At 39.1% G+C, this 13274-nt stretch overlaps 1 protein-coding gene across 2 annotated transcripts in view; it reads right to left on the bottom strand.

The window, feature by feature from the left end:
• Positions 1 to 13274, bottom strand: part of NSMCE2 (NSE2 (MMS21) homolog, SMC5-SMC6 complex SUMO ligase) — a 125557-nt gene that overhangs the window by 62703 nt on the left and 49580 nt on the right. For both annotated transcript variants that reach the window (XM_010709295.2, XM_003205277.4), the window contains exon 3: positions 5388 to 5541. In XM_010709295.2, the coding sequence (XP_010707597.1) occupies positions 5388 to 5541 (154 nt within the window). The remainder of the gene's footprint in view (positions 1 to 5387; positions 5542 to 13274) is intronic.

Here is a 13274-nt window from a genome sequence, read left to right as displayed (position 1 = left end):
CAAGTTTCACCTCTGTTACATGGTAAGGAAAAAAATTAACCTGCCTATCTCGCTGTGATGTGTGAGGATTATTTGAATGAAATTATCATGCATTATACCACACAGTGTCATGCTGCAGCTTTTTTTCTTATCCTACTAAAAGCATATAGAGGACTTTTAGTTTTACCTAAAGTCTCCAGGAAGACTGTTTTAGGAATTTAAAGAGAATATCTTTCACAATACTATTTTTCTGTACCCAAACTGAATCAAAAGTAAAATTTTCACATAATTTTCACTCAGCAAATTCATGGTTTTAAAACATATGCATCAATGGTGTATAATGGTGTCTACTTGAACATTAAATATTGAAGTCTTCTCCTCTGGAAATATCTGCTGGATCCATCTTATGAACCCATCCTAGAAGAATGTTAAATCATGACACACACTTTTTCCTTGCAAAATCTGCCTTGAGAATCTGTTTCCTTAGTAGAGAGGGCACAGAAGAGCACTACAACCACATTGTTGCTACCTTCCAAACTACATTACTGGTTTCCTACAACAAAATAGCTGCCAAAACCAATATTGTGTCTCAGAGTGATTTGTTCCCTTAAAAAAGTATCCTTGCACTTGACAAATTCACTCCTTAAATTGCTTGGCATAGCCAGCAATACTGTCATTCACTCAAATCTTAGCACTTTCTACAAAATGACTGCTAACGAAGTATGCATCTGTTGGGCATTTGTGCAGGAGGTGGTTATCAGGGGTTCCAAAGTGCATGTTGTCAGCTACTATAAAAGTGCTATGAAACCTGTCCCACTTTGTGCACTGAATGTGAAACTAAATAACCTTCAGCAAATACTACGGTGGCAGCTGGGGTCACAGGAGTAAAGATTATAGCTTCTGATTAGTTCTTTTCACAGGGTATCAGAAACTTAAACTGATACATACAGATTAAATACAGCTCTTACTTTCATTTTGTGAAGGCAAAATTCTCATACTCTGTGCCAGAAGATGCCTTTGATATGTATACTGGCATGAAATAAAAAGACTTGCTAGTGCAACATTAAACACAAGGGGGGATTTTAAATTTAGAAAAGATACTAAGGCAAAGTTACAATTCCTACAGTAATCACGACTTAGTTCCTATAAGTTCAGTCCTGTAAAGTTCTGCTCTGTGGTTATATGCACCAACAAGGAAGTGAAACATGCCAGCAATTTCACCCTTTCACCCATTTCAAAGGATATACTCATGCAATTTAGCTTAAGGAATTTGCTTAAATGTTTCACTTAATCAAAAGTAGATCACTAAGCACATGGCAGACCTGGGACCCTTACATTAAGGAGAGCATCGGTCATGTAAGGTTATGGTCAGAAAAAAATTCTGTAGAACCCACGCATGCAATCATTTTGAATTTTTCTGATATTACCAGATTGAGCAAATATGCTTGCAAGTGCTATATTATTTGGAAAAGATCATGTAGTCACAAAAAATGGTTAAAAAACAAATAAACAAATAAAAAACAAAACCTCAACACTTCTATTTTATTGCTTACAGTCTAATCAGCTTTAAGTAGAAGAATGAAACTGTTTTCCCTTAAAAATAAGAAGTGGGCATTTAGGCATGTAACACAACTCCGGAAAGAGACTTCAGAGAAATGACTTGCTGTTCACATAAACGTGTCTGACATTGTTTTGACACATACCATCAGAGGTGGGGGTTTTGCATCATTCTGCACAAATTCCAGCTAAAGCAGCTGTACAATAAAGGCTCACAGATTGCCTGCAAACTGTCTGAAAGATGAAGAGAACAGAAACTGCTCTAAGGCATGGTATCATCTGCTGCTGCCAGAGTTTAAAGTGGAGGTCTCCTTCCTGCAGAACTGCCTAGAGATGAGGACAGTCTGAAGGCGATGCAGTGCCTTTCCCCTTCCTGGGACTCAGAGCTGCCTCCGAAGCACAGGACACTACTCAGGTGGCAGGTAACAAACAGGCAACTCCCTTCCCCTTTCACTTACTGTGGCAGCAAATCTCAAGAACAAGATGGAAAATGCATTAGCTCTCTTTTCTGTTAAAGCAAGGTTATATTTAACTGCTTCACACTCCACATTGTACCTAAAATCCTTATGCCAACTTAATTTCTAAGTAACAAGATGACGTGAGAACACAACATGTCCCTGTTCAGCTATTCCAGAATACAAATGTTAAATCCTGCATAAAAGACATGCAGGGATTAATGGTAACTCACCATGGGAGGTAAATCATTTTTGTACCTACTCCTTCTGCCCTTTGAGGTGGAAAAGGCTGGGACAAAGGAAAACTCCACAAAAGTTCATCTGAGAAAACTTGGTTGCAGTTCTGATATTTCATCTGAGCTGGCAACAAAAGCAAATCCCAGGAAAGAATAAAAATTGGACCGTACTGTATTTGTGCTCATAGTGCTTTAAATGGGTCAGGGATTATGCATGAAGTTGAGCCCAAATCTGAAAAACTTCCAGTTGAAATGAAAATATTAAACAGGTAGCTATTAGTGAAGATACTGATATACGTAACTCACAAAAAGGAGATTTAAAGTGTGTCCCAGAGTTTGCAGACACATTATAATAAACTACATTTGTATTGAACTGTATTGATGAATCCTTATGAAGACATGGCTCATTAAGGAGAACCTAACAAGCACACATATGACCTGACTTTAGCATGGCTGCTGAATTTTTAACAGGGTGACCTGAATGTTCTCTTTAGAAAAAACAAAACAAAAAGCACCATGTAACAGAGCTGCTGTAAGGTAAATCAGCAGTTTATTGAAATTAGCCAGCATTACAGATTTCAAGGCCCTTCAGCTCAACTGGTATTGCAACGCAGACATTTCTGCCTCTGAGCTCATTCTGTACAGTAACACTGCCTTCTATTTGGCATAGGTGGTATCTTAGATAACACTGACAGTGTTCTACTGCACATATCAGCATACTGATTTACTATGTAAAGGCCAACAATGAGGCTTTTTGTACTAGATGGAAATCACAAGTCAGCTTAGCGTCTCACAAAGGTGTTAAGATCAGTGGCCATGATCCGACAAGATGTGAATATCTGTTATTTTTACGTTTATGAATAGTCAATTCTGTGTTTAGAATTGGAGGCCTTTTTAAAGACTGGCCACGAGTGGGGAAAACTCACAGGAGGAGGGAGAAAGGAGGAGGGTAATTGTAAGAAGATCACATTACTACATGAAGTAGAGAAACCAAGCAGTCTTACTGCTTCCAGAACACTACCTCATATGGAAGCAAATTTATATATGTAAACATAAGCAGACTCCATTGATCTTCAGTTACCCATTATTACTCAAGAATGTCTATTAGACTTCCTGGTTAAAGAGCATTTTTAAAGAAAGTGACTTTACAGAGGATGAAGAGATTATTCAGGCAGAAGAGACAACACTCAATGCATGTTTAAGGCAGTACAATTGGGCTTGCTTTGAGAAATGTAACTCATCTCTGTTTGCAGACTTGTGGTAGTATTTAGTTTACCATTTCAAGAGAGGGTGGGCTGAACCAGATTGTTTACTTGAATCCAAGATCATTATTTTGAATACAAGAACACTGTATCGCACCCAAGACTTTGTGAAAATCAACGAACTCTTTCCCATTCAACCTTCTGAATCCCACTGAAGACTGCAACAGAAGAAAATCTGATGGTTTTACCTTATCAAAACCAATACAAATCCTACTAACCCTAAGCTGACCAAGCTGATCAGCAGTCTGTGTACCTAACACAGTTCATGCAATACTGAACATCAGTCCATGCAATATCTTCAGGCTTATCCTGATGGCCACTGTTTGATCTCTACGCACAATCAAAACAGAAGTCCAAGTTGCTAATAAGACAGATCTGGATTTCAGGCAGTAGTAGTTTGATGATATCCTTGTCTCTTTTATTTTTTAAAAAATAATAACTCTTACTGTGCTTATTTAATTTGAGGATTTTTCAATGGGTCTGCCAGTTGCAGCTCAGTCACACAGCAAGAACTGATTATACCACCGGGGCACACACCCCCTCCTTAAGCAATTACAGACTGGAAAGTAAATCCAAAGTCAGTTATCAAGATTTTATCTTCCCAGTTACAAACACCTGGAAATTAGGAATTACAACATAATGGAGGGCAGTAATAACCGCATGGTTATGTAGGGACCACTTTTTTGTGGTCTGCAACTTGGTATGTTCATTCTTAAAGTAGTGCCCAGAGTTCTATTAAACTCAGACATCAGTGCTAATACTCAAACTCAAAATCTAAAAAAACCCATAAAGATGGGAAACAAATGTATTAAGCCCTCAAGCTCTACTCCTAGTGAGTGCTGAGATATCAGATCTAAAATTCACCTTGTCAAGCATGTCCTCAGACATCATCAGACTTCATAAATCTCTATAGGGAAGTAATCCAAAATCCAGTGAGTCAGCGGGAAAATTGTTTCCGCTAGTTTCAGTGGGTTTTGCACTGGCCTCCAAAAAAAATGCAAGGAGAGCTACAGGAGAGAACCCAGAATATCGGTTTCCAATGCTATAAATCATTAATCTATGGCTCCTGAAGTTCCTGAGATACCAGTTTATGTTGAAATCAAAATGTGGTGTGGGAGGGAATAGGTACAGGGGTCAAGGGACAGTAAGCAGAATAATATGATTTCAAAACATAACCACGATTGGTGAAGAACAGCACAAGTAGTGTTAGAGCTCATGAACTTTCCCAGTAACAGTAATCTGAGTGATTTTTTAATAGCTGCTATTTGTGCAGGGCAATAAAAGTATACTACTTGGTTGTGTTGCATAAATACTAGAACTGTTAAGTCTCCAACATTTCCTGTAACTCAAGCACAAATAACTTAAAATTTTAACACTTGATGAAGCTATGGAAATTAAGAAAAACATATTTTAATACACTGCAGTATTACACAGTGCGTGCATAGAAGTTGTAAACCTGAGAAAACACACAGTAAGCATTTTCCAACAATATAGTTCTTCTGATTAAAGCAAAGGTCTTCTTAGAGTTGCAACACATCCGAGTTGTGAAACAGGAGCAATTTGTTTAAGTGACAAAAGAAAACAGCTTACCTAATCCTTTTAGAAGATCCCATCAATTAAAGAAAAAACCCTGTCTTCAGATGAAAAAGCCCACCTTACAAAAGGGGATGTGAAACGAGATTCCCATGGTACTTGTACCCAAGCAAGGCAGGAGCTGTGATTCTAAATAAAACTACCTAGGTAGCTACACAGCTTTCTGCTACACAGATACCAGTTTCAGTAAGTTCTGAATTCAGAACACTCACCTCAGCTTCAGCCACAACTGGCAGATCTATACGTTCAGACAGTTAGTACATGTCACCATTTAACAATAATCTTTTAAAAAAAATAAGACTTACATTGTTTTTTCATGTCTTTAAGTTGATCCTTAAAATACATATATTTTTCATTTTTTTCCAAATCTGAGTCACTGTTCATGCTCTCCAATGCAGTAAATTTTTCTTTTACTAGTGATTTTAGATCTGGTATCTTTTCTGGTTTGTCTTGTTTTATCTGTAAGGAATAAGAGATAGAATGCTGTTATTCACTGTGACACATATGGCAATATACAAATGTTATATTTATACAAATATAAATTTGTGAGCACAATCTCCTTTTGACTCCAGTTAGGTGTTCTGCTCTGAAACCATGAACTGCTGGTAATTATTTATCCAAGAAAAAGTAACTACGAAATGTATAGACTATCTTCCAGTGTCATTTAACTCAGATGCTGTATACAGAGCATATCTTACTTTAACAATAAGGACAACTGAACCTCTGCAGTCAAATTTACCTCTGTGAGCAGCAAAGGTCAACAACAACCAGCACAGCACTGCATGTGAATGTAACAAAGAATCTAACTCTGTCCCAGAGGGTAAAAAGATGGCTGAAAAACAGAAATTAAAAAGAAAGGAAGAAAGGAGGAAAGAAGAAGAAAAGAAGGAAGAAAAGAAGGAAAGAGAGAGAGGAAGGAAGGAAGGAAGGAAGGAAGGAAGGAAGGGAGGAAGGAAGGACTTTCTCTAGTTTTTGCTTGCTTTAATTCTCTTCTCATCATTTTTTCAATCAACTTTTCAGAGGCTTATAACCCATACGGTGATTGATGTAATAACAGCAGAATATGCAGTACAGATAGCTAACACAAAATGAAACCACTTCAATTTATTTGTGCCATGTGAACAACAAGCATTAAGCCATACAGTTAGGCAAAAAGATCACTACTTTAAAAGCACTTGCTTACAGTAATTGCCCCTGGAATAAAGGAAAAATTTGACTGCAAATAAAAATGGAACTCATGACAGAGGCAACATAAAGTTACTCCAAGAATGTAAAAAGTACTCTGGGAACTCCTTAAAAAACAGTAAAAGTTTTCCCTTCTGTTTCTCAAGCTAACATTAAATTTGAGGGCCTTGTACCTTTGCTAGGTCTTCATAAGAACTACAGTGGTGGGCTGGGGGCAATGTTATGCACTGATGGCCAGCAGAAGAACAGCTTCTGAAAGAAGGCAGCATCTATCAAATCTGTTATCATAAACATTTTCTGAACCAAAGATTATTTCTTCTCCAGCCTATACAAAGCATAGGGCAAAATACATCTGTCTGAAACAAGGAGGTAACACCATCTGTGCTCTTCTCCAGCTGCACACCTTAAATCCTGCCCCTCACCAGACAGACAGCACAGAGGCCACTGAGGAGCCTTTCACTAAATTGATTATGTGTTCCAGCATTCACAGAGAGGCAAGGAATCCTATGGGATACATTTTATATTAGGAGTTCCACGGAACTATTATTATTCTTTCAAGAGCAAAGATAGCTTGGCACATTTATGTCAGGTAGGTGCAAGTTATGGCAAGGATAAGAATAAGAAAAAAACACAAACAGCCAGATGGCAGTTTGCAGTTTTCAAAGGTGCTTGGAGACAAAAGATCACCAACCACAACACCCAAAATGGGATGCAAATGGGACAGACACTATACAATAAGCACTAAGACCAGCAGCGGCATCACAGGTGCTCAGACCGCTGCATAAAACCAGGCAGCAGCTTACAGTCCTCATCCTCTGACACTTGGCAAAGGCAGCAAAGAAAAAAAGCCATCCTACGCCTCGGGCAATGGGGCAATCATATGCACTCAAATGATTTGTCTGTCTCAGCACTGCTGCAAAAGAGAACCCACCGTAATCAAAACCAGCATTGTTCTGCACTCAGCTGCAGAAGAAACTTGGCTGTCAGCTGTATTCAAACACATAAAGCATTTACTACATCAAAATACATTTAAATCCGACACATCATAAAATAATGATTTGATTTGGACAGCACACAGAGCAGACATACTCCTTCCTGCCACAGCTCCTTCAGGCTGTTGGTACAGATGTTCTCTCCCTACCACCTTGTCTGAACATAGGACCACATGTGCAGGAGTAGCCCAAATAATACCCAGTCACTAAGACTACTCTCATCAAGAATGAGAGCACTATGACCAGATAACATGTACAAGATCCAGTTGTGTATACTGAAAAAAAACAAGTTTCCAAGTTGCCAATACTCACACAAAGAGTAAAAGAAACGATCTGGCTGTTCATTACAGATGTCCATTTGTCACAATGTCAATTAACTATTCTCCACAGGGATTAACTTTTCACATCAAGACAGTTAGATCAGGCTCTTTTTATCTAGTTCTTGACTCGTGAAAGATTTCAGTATAGAAGCTCATCAAGCAGTGTCTGCAGAAATACCCTTGGGTCCAATTTCCAGAATTAAAGGACACAACACACACGAGCAGAAGAAGAAGCAGGAACCGTAACTTACACCATTATGTTAGCAAAAAGGACAGATGTTTCAGAAGCTGCACTGTATGCATGCAAAGAAACTTTGGAAACTTTGCCTACAAGAAGCTTCGTGCAGGCATCTACGCTAGCCTCAAGAGACCCACTGCCTGCACACTTAGAGTCACACAGCTCGCTGCCAGATACCTACCAAGGTAAATGCATGTCATGTTCTAAAGACAACATGAACAGATCCCCAGTTGTCAAGGAAAAACTGTCATTCATACCAGTTTTCCCAACAGCAATATGTGAAGCAGTAAAGACAGTCCAGCAATGCAACATGTATGACATAGGCTCAGACAACCATGTAATGTAGAAATCCGTAGTCAGATGAGATGGTTGAATAACACTCTTTCCTGTAGTTTAATTTATTTCATGTGTTTACAAGATTGAATTCAGTTTCTGTTCACCTCCAGATGATTGCTTTCATTAACATGATTAACAGGGACACCATCCCTGACCACACTCAATACTGCATTGTCACATGCTATTACTGAAATGCCAGGTAGACCTTCTGGAAGGTCAACATGTCGTAGGTGAATAATAAAGCATGTCCGCCCACTGTAATAACAAATAAATACGTTTGCTGTGCATGAGCAATTTCTCTTTGGTGCTGCATGTCCTACTCCATGAATAGGTTTAAGAACGGACTCATGCAACAACACATGACAACAAAAGGAAAAAAAAAACAAACTTGACATCAATCCTAGCTCCTCAGAGTGGGGCAGAATTGCAACATCTTACACACTACATCAGCACACCACACTTACAGGTACATTCCAGTTTTCTTCAGTTCTCACCACCCACTGCCTACTGTACAGATTCATGACAGACGTAGTGATGAGATCAGCAAAAGAAAATGAAGGAGGCCAATATAAACACAGGATATGGCAAAGGGATGGAGCAGAATTATCAGTACTCAAGGTAACAAGCTGGGGTCATACTTTTTGATTTCCGGAGCCTATCAGAGAGATGCTCACTAGCAAACCTGAAGCCATCAGTATGTTCAATTTGTCAGTAAAAATTACTTCACATGGGAACCATGAAAGACACGTTAAGCAAACGGCTGCTCATTTAGCAGCACTGTCAGCCAAAACCAGCATGCTAAGCAACACCTTGCAGTCATTAGTCAATCCATTGAGAGTTTGATTTTGAAATGGGGTGGAGGCATACACACCCTACAAAGCATCCTGGAAATGACATATAACTATGAACTGGGAGTGTTAAAGACATATGGTGAAAAGAAGTATCAGTCACAACAGCTTGTTTACAGCAATAGAAAAAGCAGAAGGATCTGCTATGACAGTCCCAAAGCAGCAATGAACCACACAAGTAGTTACATGGAAGCTCAGCAATAAGAACAGGCATGTTATATAAGATTATTAATGGTACACCATGCATGATCTAACAGCATTTCTGACAGGAAAACATATTTAGAAATACACCCCCCAAAAATACACTGTTTAAGGAAACATAGCCGTGATTTACTTATCAAAAGAAACATTTGCTCATGGAAATAGGTTATTGTGTTTTAATGGGCAATGCTTATGAAATGAGCCAGCCCACAGCAGCTCTCTGACTTCTATCAACATACATCCACAGGAATGAGACTTGTTTTTGTAGATTCTTTCACTGGCACAATGTGTGTGTTAAATACATAAACAGTTAGACTGCCTCCAAAAATCCATTAGCCAATCCAATGGCTTTTGCAAGACCAGCTTGCACAAGCCTAAGAAATTTGTAAACTCCAGGTATTCTAAGAGCCAGTCTGGAGAATTTTTATGTCATCAATCAGCACTGTCAAAAAGGAAAGGAATTCTTCTGTTCCAGATCAGTCCCAGAGCCAGTTAGGTCACAGAATCACAGAATGGCCAGGGTTGGAAGGGACCTCAAGGATCATGAATCTCCAACTCCCCTGCCACATGCAGGGCCACCAACCTCCACATTTAATACTAGGCCAGGGTGCCCAGAGCCCCATCCAACCTGGCCTTGAACACCTCTAGGGACAGGGCATCCACAACCTCTCTGGGCAGCCTGTTCCAGCACCTCACCACTCTCATAGTAAAGAACTTAAATGTAAAACATCCCATTGACTAAAACTGGACCAGCTTGCAGCACTGATCTACAAACAATAAGGGATCAGTGCCTTTTTAGGCACTGATCAGCATAACTGCATGCGTGCAGCATTACAGTGTTAAGTAATTTGTCCTTCCCCAATGTTACATCTCAAAGCATTTTGCAACTATTAAAGAATTTAGCCTCAAACATCCATTATGACATACATACTACCAATTGTATTTTACAGATAGTAAGACTGGCACAAAGAGATGAATAGCTTCGCCTAAGGATGCACAAGGAGACTCTGGCAGAACCAAGAATAAATAATTCCCAGCCCTCTACTTTGAGCACAAAGCCATCCTTCTACCTTTCCTTTTAGTTGAGGGAGAGTTTGAAATAATATACGCATATAAATAACATTACAACACCTTGTGGCTGCTTGGCAAACTTTGTGACAAAAGGGTGGCATTCTGTGTACCACAAAAATGCCCCACTGGACATTGTCTCAGCATGTACAGTGTCTCAGCATGTAATGCTCCATGGTTATCTCCTAGCCTTTTCTTCTCTCTCGAGCCCTTCTCTCTAAGTTCTTTAGCTGCATGTCTTATATCTCATCGCTGCTCTTATGTACTCTTTCTCAGGGTCATTTTTAGGTCCCTTAGTACTGAGGAATTTGCCATTTTATTGAAATTTCTTGCCACGCCTGAACCACGTTGGCATTTCCTGTACAGTAATGCTATCATTTCAAAGAATTTTAATTTTTCTCCTTAATCATTCAAGCCACATATTAGTTGTTCCCTGTAATTTAATCCCGTTAAGCTATGGACTTTTAAAGTTTAATTCATGGATATTATTGGCACTAGGTATATATGAGGTTAAGAAACAATCCTGTTTGCCAATGACCTTTTTAATGATCAAGTCAGCTGACATGGCAGAATTTCTTCATTTTCCAGATTCTTTGTTGTTTCACTTATGAAAGGGAGGGTGATTACTCATGTGGTGCTAAGAAGCTCTGAGGTTACCTAGATGTTGATATCCTCTTGAGACAACCCAAAAAAGGATAGGCTGGCAGCCTCCAACTAACTCTAAACTCAAAACTCATAGTAATTTAGACTGCATTTACACTACATCCATGTGTTTGTGCATACGCTTTTAGAATCCTGACAGCAGTTGTGACTTCTGAATAAAAAACAAGTGTCTCATTGCTCCTGCTGGGAGAGAATGTCTTACCTCCGCAAGTTTGATATTGTACTGGAACTCCATCAGTATTTTTCATACAGATGACTTCAAGTAGTTCAGGACTTTGTGAGACCAGCCAATGAAACCCTTCTAAGATCCAGTTTGGATAGCTTGGGTAACTCGCACTTTCTGAATTGGTATAGCTTCAAAAATGTCTGGATTCAGACATACATTACTTATTTCAGAGAACTAATGCCAAGAATTCGTTGCTATGTAAGAATGGACATTGACAGAAAAGCCTTGGTGGACACTGTCATTAGATAAGAATAACCTTCCTTTATTTAGATCTGCTATGCAAGAGAATCAAACAAAAATGCACGGTACATTTCTTATTTAACGATCCATGTGTCCTATTATTTCATCCCTACCTCAGTAAATAATTTCTTATTACAAATATGCAGCCTTTCAACAGACACACTTATTTTACCTCAGGACAAGTCAAAGTTTGCTGTGATTATTTATTACAACCAATTTTTTTTCACTGAGAGGGAAAATAACATGGGAGCTAAGTAAATTTGTGGGTTGAGTCACCCCGACTCTTTGTGAATCATGTGAGAACCAACCTGAAGTGAGTCACCACTGTAACTGAATCAGGCTGCAAAATTTCAGCTTAACCTAAACAGTCATTTATTATTCTTCAATGGCTGGATTCAAATCCTTAGCAAACATCAGATCATTTGTTGATGCACAAATAAAACGCAGCTCTTGGAAACATCTGCAAAGGCAGTCAAAAAGGACATCATCATTCAGCAGCAGGATCAGCACTTGTTTGAACACGGCTGCTGCAGTCAGGATCGCCTCAGGGCCCACATCTGATCCAGGAGATTCAACACCTCTGCACACCATGGCTGCAGGGCCGGGACTCTGGTTGAGCAACACCTTCGCAGACAGTTGTGAAATGCCAAGAAAGGCATATTTATGAGGGTTGACCCACACTTATGACACATAGTGCCTATTAAACAGGGCCAGCACAACAGAAAATGGCTGTCAGCACGTTTCAAATAGCCCCAAACTGCCAGAATAACAGTCTAAAGGGGAAGTAGAGTTGCCAAGGTTCAAAAGCAGCGTGCCAATACGGTGGCTGCAGCTAAGGTACATTCTCACCACAGTTCCTTTTCCCTACTACAAACACAGCTGGAGATGTTTAACCTTTATAAAGAAAGCAAGCACAAATTCTGTAGGCTTATGCTGTGCATACAGGGGTATATCCAACCCTAACTCCTCACAAGTCATCACATGTGGGAGCCATTTTGGTAAGGCTAGAAATGAACTTTGGCCCACTCTGTTTGCTTTCTTTCTCTTGTTTGGAAAGGAACTGAATATACAGAATGGGATTAAAGTGAGCATCAGATAAAGGTACAAAATTACCCTGTTACCTACTATGGCAGAGACAGGACTCTGAACATCTTTCTGTTTCTCTTCAAGACCCCCAGTGTCTTGCTTTGCAAAGTACAAAGGGGTAAAAAGAAGCAAGGAAAGGGGATTGCATTTAAATATCAGTATTGGAACCATTTGTTACCAATACTGTAAAACTAGCTCGTAAATACAGCAATAAATGTGTTACAAATGAGATTTTCCCAAGATACTAAAGTGAAGAAAGTTAGTAGATATTTATCACAAAGAATAGAATTCTGTCTTCACCTTGTCTCTCTCTACTTTTTCAATATGTGATGTATAAACACACAAAATATTCCAGAGTGTTTAGGAAATATTTATGAACACATCTAGGAATTATGGCTTAAGACAGTTGAACAGTAACGTAATTGTACTGACTTCCTCCCTACCTAACATTCTGCCACAAAAACAGTTTGCATGCAAGGTGTAGTAGAGATACAAAACATCTTGTTTTAAGCAATTTTGCCTGAGCAAAGATTAGGGCCTTTAACAACAAAAGTAACTGTATTTATAAAAATGCTGCCTTTCCAGCAGCATGGTAGGGACTGTGAAACAGATGGCGCATCTCTCTTAGCAAGGTTAATTCAGCAAGTGCATCAGGCTGTTGAACCAGTTTACCAAGTTTCTGATTAATTCATATATTTAGAAAATACATTAACATGGATATTACCTTTTTTTGTGTGTGTGCGTTTAATGTCCTACTCAAACTGATGAGAATTTAGACATTGATTTCAG

Source organism: Meleagris gallopavo, chromosome 3 (assembly GCF_000146605.3).
Source record: "Meleagris gallopavo isolate NT-WF06-2002-E0010 breed Aviagen turkey brand Nicholas breeding stock chromosome 3, Turkey_5.1, whole genome shotgun sequence".
In the NCBI taxonomy this organism is placed as follows: Eukaryota; Metazoa; Chordata; class Aves; order Galliformes; family Phasianidae; genus Meleagris; species Meleagris gallopavo.
This window is presented reverse-complemented; position numbering and strand designations above follow the sequence as displayed.